This window comes from Nicotiana tabacum, chromosome 13 (assembly GCF_000715075.1).
Source record: "Nicotiana tabacum cultivar K326 chromosome 13, ASM71507v2, whole genome shotgun sequence".
NCBI lineage: Eukaryota > Viridiplantae > Streptophyta > Magnoliopsida > Solanales > Solanaceae > Nicotiana > Nicotiana tabacum.
The window spans coordinates 105,686,439-105,699,472 of NC_134092.1; the positions used below are offsets into that span (position 1 = coordinate 105,686,439).

The 13,034-nt window shown below is 30.7% G+C and overlaps 1 protein-coding gene across 4 annotated transcripts; it reads right to left on the reverse strand.

Annotated features, from left to right (window-relative positions):
• Positions 1–4,748: 4,748 nt before the first annotated feature.
• Positions 4,749–12,467, reverse strand: LOC107788080 (aspartic proteinase-like protein 1). 4 transcript variants are annotated; one of them, XM_075228270.1, is made up of 11 exons: positions 11,764–12,393; positions 9,923–10,061; positions 7,815–7,857; positions 7,616–7,718; positions 7,259–7,486; positions 6,985–7,123; positions 6,841–6,911; positions 6,657–6,756; positions 6,425–6,485; positions 6,188–6,259; positions 4,749–5,321 (listed from the first exon to the last, which is right to left on the reverse strand). In XM_075228270.1, the coding sequence occupies exons 1-11, from the start codon at positions 12,066–12,068 to the stop codon at positions 5,065–5,067; spliced, it is 1,518 nt and encodes a 505-aa protein (XP_075084371.1). In that variant the 5' UTR covers positions 12,069–12,393; the 3' UTR covers positions 4,749–5,064. The 4 variants fall into 4 exon arrangements, with proteins under 4 accessions (XP_075084371.1, XP_075084372.1, XP_075084373.1 ...); XM_075228271.1 differs by adding an exon at positions 10,180–10,273 and having other exon boundaries at positions 7,616–7,857; positions 11,764–11,904; XM_075228272.1 differs by adding an exon at positions 10,180–10,264 and having other exon boundaries at positions 7,616–7,857; positions 11,764–11,896.
• Between the last annotated feature and the right edge of the window lie 567 nt (positions 12,468–13,034).

A 13,034-nucleotide genomic window follows, 5' to 3' on the forward strand; every position in this document is an offset into this window, starting at 1 on the left:
GAGAGAGAGAGAGAGAGAGAGAGAGAGAGAGAGAGAGAGAGAGAGAGAGAGAGAGAGAGAGAGAGAGAGAGAAAGTTTTTATTTCTTTATTTTCGTTTTAATTATTTTAAAATAATTTTAAAACTCCAAGTTAAAACTATTCCCCAATTTGAATGTGCAATGTTTTTTAAAATTTCTATAACTCCAACTTGAAACTACTCCCCAATTTGAATGGGTAGTTTTTTTTTTTTTTCTTATTGTAGCTAATTATAAGAAATCTATATTTTTTAATTCAAATAGAGTAACCAATTAATTTAAAACTTAAAATTCAAAAGGTTTTTTAGTTAGAAATGTAATTTATTTTGTCTTAAAACTCCAACTTTAAACTACTCCCCAATTTGAATTGGCAATTTTATTTTATTTGTAATTCCATTTTTTATTGTAAAATAATTTTAAAACTTCAACTTGAAACTACTCCCTAATTTGAATGGGTAGTTTTTTTAATATATATTTTTTCGTCTTTTTGTTACATCTAATTTTTTATAAATAATTTTAAAACTTCAACTTGAAACTACTCCCCAATTTGAATGGGTATTTGATTTTTATATTTTCATCTTTTTATTATAGATAATTATAAGATATCTATATTTATATCATTCAAATAGAATAACCAATTAATTCAAAATTTAAAATTCAAAAGGTTTTTTTAGTTAGAAAAGAAGTTTATTTTGTCTTAAAACTCCAACTTGAAACTAATTCCTAATTTGAATTGGCAATTTTTTTATTTTATTTTTTATTTTAAAATAATTTTAAAACTCCAACTTTGTTGGAGCTTTGTCCTAAGAATCTACACTTGTCGTCTTATGGTTATACCACTTGGCATCATATAATTATTTACTTCTTTTATATATATATATATAAAATAAAATAGATATTTATATAGACTACTATATTAGGAAGAAACTACTCCCCAATTAGAATTGAAAGTTTTTATTTCTTTATTTTTTTTTTTTTATTTTAAAATAATTTTAAAACTCCAACTTGAAACTACTCCCCAATTTGAATTGAAAGTTTTTTTATTTTTTATTTTTGTTTTTTATTTTAAAATATTTTTAAAACTCCAACTTGAAACTGCTCCCCAATGTGAATGGGTAAGCTTTTGTTATTATATATTTTTGTTTTTTTATTATAGCTAATTTTATTTTTTCTATTTTTTTATTTTAAAATAATTTTAAAACTTCAACTTGAAACTGCTCCCCAATTTGAATGGGATTTTATATATATATATATATATATATATATATATATATATATGTGTGTGTGTGTGTGTGTGTGTGTGTGTGTGTGTGTGTGTGTGTGTGTGTGTGTGTGTGTGTCCTCTTTATTATAGCTAATTATAAGATATCTATATTTGTTAATTCAAATAGAGTAACCAACCAATTAATTCAAAATTTAAAATTCAAAAGGTGTTTTAGTTAGAAAGGTAGTTTTTTTGGTCCTAATGTCACTTGATTTTTTGTGGTTATGTCACTTGTCTTAATATTCTACTTTTGCCTCTCCTTTTATTATATACTAGTATAAGAACCCGCACGATGAGCAGATAATTTGACAGAATATTAATCTTATAAAATTATAATCTAATATATCATATTAACTTAATAAATACTAGTTGTATTTTATTATTTAATATAGTGTGCAGAAATATAACACAATTTATACAAAATTAAAGGATACACATCATATAGTAATCAAATAAATTGTCTGATTCTTTTTATTTTTATTATTGAATTAGCAAGTACTTAGTACTAATGATAATTTTTTTGAGTGTTATTTATTTATCTTTTATTTTTTAACTAATTTAAAATATAAATATCATAAAATTATATATATCCCCATCTTTTCGTACATTCCTTTCTATTGTAATATTTATTTGATTAGTTTTCAAATTTTGTAGTTTATTAAAAATTTAAATAATGTAATATTTTTTTTACTAAATTATAATTTTGAATTCGTCAAAAGTATAAAGAGATAGGCATTATACACACACACACACCCCAAGAGATAAATGATTCTACTCTCAATTTGAGAATAATAACATTAGAAACCAGAATAAATGTATTTATCATTTGAATTGAAAGTTTCTTTATTTTTTATTTTATTTTTTATTTTAAAATAATTCTATAACTCCAACTTGAAACTACTCCACAATTTGAATGGATAATTTTTATTATATATTTTCATTTTTTTATTATAGCTAATTTAATATATATTTTTTTTAAAACATATTTGTAAAACTTCAACTTGAAACTACTCCCCAACTTGATGGATTGTTTTTTTTTCCTTTTTTATTATATATATTTTCATTTTTTATTATAACTTATTTTTTGTATTTTAAAATATTTGTAAAACTCCAACTTGAAACTATTCCCCAATTTGAACGGGTAGTTTTTTTCTTTTTTTATTATAGCTAATTATAAGATATCTTTATTTATTAATTTAAATAGAGTAACCAATTAATTCAAATTTTAAAATTCAAAGGTTTTAGTTAGAAAGGGAGTAACCAAAACTATTCCCCAACTTGAATAGGTAGTTTTTCTTTTTTATATAATATTTTCGTTTTTACTAATAGCTAATTTAATTTTTTCTTATTCTTTTTAATTTTAAAATAATTTTAAAACTCTAACTTGAAACTACACCCCAGTTTAAATGCCGCTTGAAAAATATTTTGTCTTAACAATGCCACTTGACTTTTTATATTTTTTATTTGAATTGAAAGTGTTTTTATTTTAAAATAATTTTAAAACTCCAACTTGAAACTACTCCCTAATTTGAATGGGTATTTTGTTTATTTATATATTTCCGTTTTTATTATAGCTAATTTTACATATTTATTTGTTTTTTTATTTTAATATATTTTTAAAACTCCAACTTGAAACTACTCCCCAATTTTAATGGGTATTTCTTTTATTAATATATTTTCATTTTATTACAGCTAATTTTACTTTTTTTTTATTTTAATATATTTTTAAAACTCCAACTTAAAACTACTCTCCAATTTGAATGGGTAATTTTCTTTCGATTTTTATTGTAGCTAATTTTAATATATCTATATTTATTATTTCAAATAGAGTAACCAATTAATTCACAATTTAAAATTTCAAATTTAAAATATTTTTTAGTTAGAAAGGTTGTTTATTTTGTCTTAAAACTCCAACTTATTTTGTCTTAAAACTCCAACTTGAAACTATTCCCAAATTTAAATTTGTAATTTTTTATTTTTTTCAATTTCGTTTTTTATTTAAAATAGTTTTAAAACACCAACTTTGTTAGAGCTTTATCCTAAAAATCTATTTCTTTATTTTTATTTTTTATTTTAAAATAATTTAGAACTCCAACTTGAAACTATTCCCCAACTTGAATAGGTAGTTTTCTTTTATTAATATTTTCGTTTTTTTATTGTAGATAATTTATTTTTTTTCTTATTTTTTATTTTTTTATTTTAAAATAATTTTAAAACTCCAACTTGAAACTACTTCCCAATTTGAATGAATAGTTATTATTTTTATATTTTTGTTTTTTTAATATAGCTAATTATAAGATATCTATAATTATTAATTATTAATTCAAATAGGGTAACCAATTAATTCAAAATTTAAAAAGGTTTTTTTTTAGTTAAAAAGGTAGTTTATTTTGTCTTAATAATGCCACTTGTTTTTTTGTGGTTACGCGGCTTGTCTTAATAATGTTCTTTTGCCTCTCCTTGTATGTGTATATATATTATATTATATTATATTATATTATATTATATTATATTATATTATATTATATTATATTATATTATATTATAATTTTTTAATTTTTTTAATTTTATTTTTTATTTAAAATAATTTTAAAACACCAACTTTATTTGAGCTTTGTCCTAAAAATCTATTTCTTTATTTTTATTTTTTATTTTAAAATAATTTAAAACTCCAACTTGAAACTTGAGCTTTATCCTAAAAATATATTTCTTTATTTTTATTTCTTTATTTTTTTTTATTTTAAAATAATTTAAAACTCCAACTTGAAACTAGAGCTTTATCCTAAAAAACTATATTTTTTATTTTTATTTTCGTTTTTTATTTTAAAATAATTTAAAACTCCAACTTGAAACTATTCCCCAACTTGAATAGGTAATTGTTTTTTATTAATATATTTTCGTTTTTTTAATGTAGATAATTTAATTTTTTCTTATTTTTCGTTTTTTAATTTTAAAATAACTTTAAAACTCCAACTTTAAACTACTCCCCAATTTGAATTTGCAATTTTTGTTTCTAGATTTTCGTTATTTTAATATAGCTAATTATAAGATATCTATAATTATTAATTATTAATTCAAATAGAGTAACCAATTAATTCAAAATTTAAAAAGAATTTTTTTAGTTAAAAAGGTAATTTATTTTGTCTTCACTTGACTTTTTTTGGTTATGTCACTTGTCTTAATAATGTGTTTTTGTCTCTCCTTTTATTATATATTATATATAGATAAGATAAGATAAAATAGAAGATAGATTTATTCTTTCAGATGTGTAAATCATGTATTTACTTCCAAAATGCGATAATTGACTATGTATGTTGTTTACACACTCCCTTTTTTACCTTTAATTTCACTAGCCACCTCTAGATAATATAAGAATATACACCAGAACTGCAGTTACTTTAGATTTTCAAGTGATATCAAATTCGTTACTAACTGAATATGTGAAGAGTAGGTAGTTGCATATTCGGGCTAAAGCGGCAAATAGGCAAAGTTTATTAGAATCATATGAATGGAATACAACACTGAGCATTATGTATGTATAACAGCACCTGATAAGGGAATAAGAAATTAAACATCCGAAGTTAGAAGATGCATAAAACAAGCTCTTCATCTAGCAGCCCCATCCTATCTGACTAATAAACAAAATCACAATAAACCAGGGGGAAAAATAGGTAAGGAGGAGGGTGGGATGGGGAATAAGAAAACAAAAACGGCTCCACATGACAGGATTTACAAGGAAAACTACACATATATTATGAACCTATAGGCCATTACCATTATCAGGCTTATAAGGTCAATGAATATAAGGATTGTCGGAAGTTACTTGACACGAGCAGCAATGGAAACAGCAAATTCGTTAAACATAACTTGAATGAGATTCGACGATTAGTTGGTGCTGCAGATTTTGAAGGTGTCCTTCCAGCAACAGCAGGTGTAACTCCGGAGCTATTAGGGGAATTCTGCAGCTCTGTTGGCAGTGAGTTTGGCGAACTACCATTTGCTGGTGTCATTGGCAGTCTATTACTATCAGTAAGGTCTTGACCTGACAAGCAATTGAACATGCAAAAGATTAAAATCAGACATTCAAATACTCAGAATTGGAAAACGAAGTAGGGTTAAATAGTTAATTGACAAGGAGCATTTTTCTGCCCCTTTTTCTCTTTTGGAGCAAGTAATGAAGCAAGATAAAGTAATATAAGAAATGGAAAGACGTGAAGGTAGGAAAGCAAGCTTTGTTGGAAGACTAGCTGCAAGCCGCACCATCACATACTCCAGATGACAGATAAAGTGTAGCTAATATTCTTAAAACTGGGGGATCAATCAGAAAGATCTTGCAAACATCTTCCCTACCTGCAACCTGCCACAAAACTCTGAATACTTCTTGCAGGCACCACATCTTATCATTTTTTTCTGATTAGTTTGTATCTTCCTCCTATATGTGCAGCTAATTAACTAAGTATCTGAGGGATATTAAACATCAGAATTACCAAGTAGGCTGACGCAGTGAGCAATGAAGACTAATAAACGACAAAGAAACAGAAGGATGGAGACAAGTGAAGCGACTGAGGAAGAAAGTGACTCAAAGTACAGATGCTAACATGAGTAGAGAAAAATTCCTCTCATATGTTAATCGAATAAAGTCAATAGCCTCCAGAAGACCGTAGTTCATGTACAATATTAATCTTTGGTGAAACTGCAAACAAGCTTTTATGTATATCACATTGACTTTTGCTGGGCGTAAAAAATGCAGTTCAACTTCTCAATACACAAGAATGGGTTGTAAGGAGTGAAGTAACAGAATACGAGTAATAGCATTTAAGTTAATTGCCCATGGGTAGAGACAAAAAAGCAGTTATAGTTAAATCCAGAGCAAACCAAGAAAATTAGTGATCAGATGTTGGTACTCACAGTCAGACAGCGACCAACCCAGGTTCAGGTTTTCTCTATCAAACACCATCCGATATCCCGTCATGAAGTTCTCTGTACAGGAAATGATTGTTAGCAATTTTCAAAAGTTGAGAGCAAATTGCAATATCACCTTTGCATTATAGTTATGTACCCCCCCCCCCTTTCCTTTGAAGTTAGAAGTTATTTACAGTTGCATATAGAAGAAAGAAACAACAAGGGGAAGAAAGTCAGGCTTACGTCCAATCGTTCCGATATCTATGCCCGAAGGCTCCACAGCTAAACAAAATCCAACAGCACCCTACATCATGATATTGAACTAATTCATGAATGATTGGAAGTGAAGGAGCAAAAGCGCATAATAAAATAACCAGGAGAAAAATAGGACGCACCACAGATTTACATGTAATCAAAAGAACAACAAAGTTCATCTCTGAGCTAAAACACAGATGGAGTACATTCAAGAACTTACCTGACTGCCATAAATCACAAATACAGGATCCTGGACTATAAAAGTGCTGTTCGTCATGAACTTCAGAGTAAATGAAGGAATCTTTGGTAACCCTTCAGAACTGTCTAGGTTCAAATACGCATTCAGTACATATAATGAGGCAGAAAAAAGAAAGTAGATCTGTCTTTCTCTTATATTCCATTACCTGGATTTGTAGCAATATTGCCAAGGATATCCTTCAAAGCTAGCTTTTGAAGCATTCACTTCCCTGTCAAACTGTAACCGGAAAAGGACATGTAAAAATACAGCACTTTAAAGTACAATAAGCAGCAAATAGTTGTAAGCCTACCTCTTTAACGACTCTATCGTAAATTTGATCTGGGAGAAATGTAAAGGATGTCCCGCTATCCACAATGGCTTTGAAGTTTGTCTGTTCAATACAGGAGCTCCCAACACAACATGATTCCACCCCAACAACATAAGTAACACTGGACCATGAATCACTCATTATGTTAATCAACAGAGAGTTTAACAAACCATACATGCAAGACAACAGTAGAGGTAAACAAACAAATACAGCTCAAACTAATAAGCAAGTCTCCGAAATTCACAATTTTACATACAATTGTCCATCTGAAGGCAAGAAGGAAGTTTTCTGCTGGCTAGCAGGCCCTTGGTCTCCAAAGAAAATCCTTCCTGAATCATCTTCCTTAAAACAAAGAGAAAAGGAGTTTTGGACTAAACCAGCTTTTGCAAGACGACTAGGAACTGAAATTTCTCCAGGTCCCAAACCCAAAAGACCATCAGGTGCAACTCCATTTAGGTAACCACCAGTTTGCTTACTACCACATCTGACATGAAAAAGAATTTAGAACTGCTTATTACAGTTTTTTTTGCACACAGAACCATGTGAAACTAGTCCCGTGCACGAAATTTTTTATTTGAACTTAAGATACAAGTAGCAATTCAATGGCACACACCCGAAAATGACTGGAGCTCTAGCAGAGCTGTTGGCTGCCATACGGCTGCCTGATGCAAGGTGCAAGATATCTTCCACGAGCACTCCAGATGTGGATGTATCATCTGACACATAGTTCACAGTGTATGGGCAAGGCTGCTTAGGGGTTTTGCAATTTGAACCCAGTTCGCATAACTGATGGCTGCATGACAGGAACTTACTTGTGCTTGAGCCGGATGGATTGTACTCGTTTAGATCTTTATCCTGCATAATAGATGCCCCAATTACCAGGGAGCACCTGCCAATCAATCATCTGATATAAGTGCTAAACCTGTAGGCTGCATTAGCAAAGACTCTACATCTACATCCACAGTAACTGATATTTATCTAGAGGATGGGATTAAGGTTCTTCTAATAGGAGAGCCAGCAACTCCAAGAAAAAGATTCGGACTTACCATAATCTCATTTAATTACTAATCAAATAGAATAACTTTTCTTTATATATACAGAGAGTAGATGAACACAGACTAAACCAACGACTTGTTTGCTTTTTAACAAAGTTTTCTTCTGTGTTCAACTTGTGCAACCTGGTCAACTTGGGTTGTCCCCAACTTGACCAATCAATACTTTATCAATTGGTCAGGTTACACTAATATGGGCTAGATTTGACACCCCTAGAGTACATTAAGGGATCAGAGAAACAGATTAGTTGAAAAACTGAGAATAAAAGGAAAAAAGATTCCTACAGAATAGGCTTCAGATAAGCAAACCTGAAAGATATGTCTTCATGCAGTATTATGTCATCTTATCTTTCTACATTGTTTTCCGGTTCTATTGAACTTATAACATGCAGTTCATTATTTACAATGGATACTTCAGAAATTTGTACATTTTGTTCAATATCATTTGCGAGTTGTTGTCTTGCACTAGAAAAAGGCAAACAAACAAAACAACAACAACATACCCGGTGAAATCTCACAACTAGGGTCTGGGAGGGTAGAGAAAAATGCAAGTCGCAAACAAACAAAACAATGATTTTGAATTAGACAGGTTGGTCCATGACCCATTGTTTAGCCCAAACTGACCCAACCTATCTTGACCAAAACAACCACTGGTTGGGTTGGGTCATGAGCTGTTAGTTTACTCAACCCATTTCAAGTTGACCCAAACTGCCTTCTTTATCACTCTTAGAGTCAATGTTTCTGTCTACTGTAGGCCTAAACTAAATGAACGTAAGGATCATATTCGATGGAATAGGTGATACTGATTATGTACCTGAAATGGCCTTGGACCCTTCTGTTATTCAATATTGAAAAGTAAAACTTCAGTTTAAGGAAGAGAACCTTATTTTCAGATATCTCAAAATAGTAACTGCGATACTTGATTTGGTGGCATAAATAGTCACATAATAAATCAGCTATCAACTAAAACCAAAAGAACAAGAAATTAAAAGACAAATGACAGACTAAGAAACCAAATGAACAAATAGGAATAAAGAAGTATACAAGTAAGGCTGATTATAGGCAGGGGTATTTAACCACTAAAGGCCCTATATTTTCAGTTATAGCAAGTCTACTATGAAATTTAGAAATTCTGAATAAACAATAAACATTCACTAATGCAGTATGTGACCTTGTCTACCTAGTAATTAAAGTATTACAAGTTCCTGTGAGTCTTAAAATGCCGAGGTATTTGACATTAAGGCTTTTTCTTCCTTTTGAAGTAATTGACATTAAGATTTAAACAGCTTTTTTTGAGAGAAAGAGCGAAACAAAATTTCTAACTGCTTAGTATGATTCCTAAAGCATTAGAAAAATCAGAAATCACCAAAGCACCTAGTGAACATGATCTCTCACCACTGAAGGTTTAGAATAGGCACTTTATAAGTTCCAATGGAAACATTTTAACCTTTTCACCAAATATTATTGAACTCTGGTAAGACTTGAATGAGAGCTCAAAAGGGAATGGTGTTAGGTTCCAAAGGTGAGTCACAACAAACAACCATATTCTCTATCCTTCTATCGTAGTCCAAATGTCAAAGTACAGAACAACAACAACAACAACAACAACAACAACAACAACAACAAACCCAGTAAAATACCACAAAGTGGGGTCTAGGGGAAATGTCAAAGTACAGAGATATACAAAAAGTTAGTGTGCTGTATTAACTTGATAAATAATTTTGTAGTGTGGTTTGGAAATCAAACCACCTAACTGAAGCCAGCAAAGAAAGATATCATTTATAACACTATTTCAGTCACTAACAGCAAGAAACTAGCAACACACGTTTATAACAGTGATATAAACAATCTCGGTTAGTATTGCATACCAGGCTGCTATAGTAACTGGCTGATAGAGGAGCGCATTGTACACATTCACATGGAACCCAAAGCAAGTCACTTCCAGCATCCAGTGCGATGAGAAAAGAAACAGATGGGGTTCCTATATCAATATACATGTAATGTAACCTGAGCAAAATTGCATAAATTTGGATTAAGATCTTCATATAACCCGGAATGCCAACTCTTACAATGTAATAAACAGAAAAGAATAAAATTAAGCACCAAATTCGAACTTGCGTCAAACCTTATGGGCCAAAAATTGCAATTCACGCACACTGAAACCTTCATTTGATGAACCCGTAACCATGTTTTCTTTTTTAACATTCAAGCTGAAACCACTAATTTCAGGGGAAAAAATCAGTAACATCCTACATTTCACCACCAAAAGAGAACATACATAAACCAAACCCCAAAATTCTTCTATCAGCTGATATATGCATAGTCCCACCATATTATTCCATCCCGACTACTCCACTTCATCCCTTTTTAGCATATGTTAATCTAGTATATTCATCAATAGACAGATTGACTCCCTCCGTTCATTTTTACTTGTCCATTGTACTAAAAATATATTCACTTTTACTTATCCATTTTAGCAAATCAAGAGAAAGACAACTTCTTTTTCTTGTCATTAATTATTCATTGCCCAAATCATTTCTCAAGACATTTTGAAATACTACTATTATTATTATGGGTATTACAACAACAACAACCCCCAGTAAGTTCCCACAAGTGGGGTCTGGGGAGGGTAGAGTGTACGCAGACCTTACCACTACCCGGAGAGTAGGGAGCCTGTTTCCGAAAGGCCTTCGGCTCAAGAATTATTATTATAGTAGATTATGGTAGAAAATATACTTCATTTATTATTTCTCAAGGGGAGGGCAAAGTCCATTGTGGACAAGTAAAAGTGAATGGAGGGAATAGTTATGATCATTATGGGTGTATTCTTCAATAGAGAGATCACAGAAAAACTCGATTATGGACTAGTTTTTAGTTATGATCATTATGGGCTAATTCATAACCTACACAAGCAAAATGTTCCAATTACGATGGAACAAGTAAATATTTCCATAGTACATACATAGCCATCATCCATGAAATGATATTCTTTCAAAACCCATCGACTTTCCATTAATGCTTTCCAAACTTAAATTTCTGTTTCTATTTTAGCAACAAACAATAAATTGGTCCGACGGGTAAAAGCCAAATTCAATTAAGTCCTAATTAAATACACTTAAAAATTAACAAAAATCCCAAAGCTTCCAAACAAAATAATGTCACATCATCATCCCCAAAATAGTACTACCAATATTTTTCCATCTACTTTGACTAAAAACCCAATTTTAGACCGTATAGTTAGAAGAGAGATAGTCCATATTCTTTAATGACCCATTTACTTTTCATTAATGCTTCCAAAACACCTAAATTTTAAAATTCCCAATGGACATACTATAATAATCCTGTTAGATAGTTACAGGCTAGAATCACAACAAAGTCTTAATTAAATACACACTGATTAAAGTTAACAACATTCACAACCCTTTTTTAGAAAGTTACATCATTAATCATCAAACAGTATTTTCTATGAACTGCTTTGTTTTAACACTAAGATCAAAATAAATACTCCCTCCATTCCATTTTATTTCGTTATGTTTGATTGGCACGAAGTTTAAAAAAGAAATACTATTTGAAACTTTGTAGAACAAGATACAGACGTTTGGGTAAAATAGAAAATTTAAAGTTAAATTACTTTTAAATTAAAAAATGCATTTTTTATAGACAGACTGAAAAGTAAAGTGTGCCGTAAAATGAAACGGAGGTAACGGACCATCCAAAGTCATTTCCCAAGGGCATCGTTTTGCTACCCTCAGAAGGGAAAAGAAGCTGAAACTGAGGACCAAGTTTCATTTTTTGCCGCTGCAAATCGCTGCTCATCAACCTCCCATAATACTCCAAGCTCCTATGCTGCGGCCACACTTCCCCATTCCTTGAAACCCCAAGTTTCCTCACCTCGTCGGAGAATCTGTGGACTAACTTTGAGGAATACAACATATCCGCCGCTACCACCCCACATTCAACCACCATAGTTAACCCCACCACCATCGCTGCAAAACCCACCTTCCAAATCTCCATTGAACCCAAGATCTAGCTTTTTAAAGGGTGAAAATGGAAGGAACATGTAGTGGTATAACTATATTTATATATAAAGGTGTGTGTGTGTGTGTATGTTTTATGTGTAGGTTATATTTACAGAGTGAATGATGTAAGCCGAGAGGAAATGGCTTGGGGTAGGAGGAGGGGGGTAGGTGGATGATTCTGGTGTGTGTGAGTATATGTGTTATGTGTAAATGAGAAGAAGATTTGAGGGGTTAGTGGTGAAGTGAAGAAAGGAAAGTAAGAGAGAGTGAGGAGGAGTAAGGAAGAAGACGAAGATGGAGATCACGCGTGTCACCGCGCATTGTGGTTGGAATCTTACACTATATAATTGTGTTTAGATACTTCACGCCTTTTAAGCTACTCTTCTCTCGAATCAATTGAAAATTTGAAATCGAGTATATAATTTTCTTGTAGCCACAGTTAGGGTGTGAGGGGAAATGGAATTATTCTATATTAACGAAAGTTATCTTTTTGTATTCGAAACAGGTAAAAGTATAAATAAAAATAAATTTTAGTTACAAACAATAAAGTTACGTCATTTCAAATTATAAAACTTTGGCGAACTTAAAAATTAAAGTAAATCACACTTGATACTTACTTTATTTGAAAATGTAGAGAAGAGGGAAGAAATTTTCGAAATTTTTGCTGCAGAAAATTACGATAGAACCTCTCAATTTATAGCCAACAAAGTAGAGATTCTTCGTAAGTGTTTAGTAGGAAAATGTTATTCAAATTCAGTTAGTGACCATTTGGAAAATGCCATATGGCTTTTAAAAAAATGAAAATAAAAATTAAAGAGGAAATATTGCTCCAAAAAATTTATCAATCAAATCAAATTTGACCGAAGTCAAAGTAACTCAACGATGACGGCACAAGATTTGCCTTCTTTTCCCGTTCACAACAAACTCAACATGAATACCTAATGGTTAAATAAAAAAGATA

Bases quoted from the DNA above. Each gene is read 5' to 3' on its own strand.
- LOC107788080 (XM_075228269.1), bottom strand. From the start codon at position 12,068: ATGGAGATTTGGAAGGTGGGTTTTGCAGCGATGGTGGTGGGGTTAACT. The intron at 7,858-9,922 runs GTATGCAATACT...TCTATTATGCAG, and splicing joins CCAGTTACTATAGCAGCCTG to GATAAAGATCTAAACGAGTA. The intron at 5,322-6,187 runs GTGAGTACCAAC...ATTGCTTGTCAG, and splicing joins GGGTTGGTCGCTGTCTGACT to GTCAAGACCTTACTGATAGT.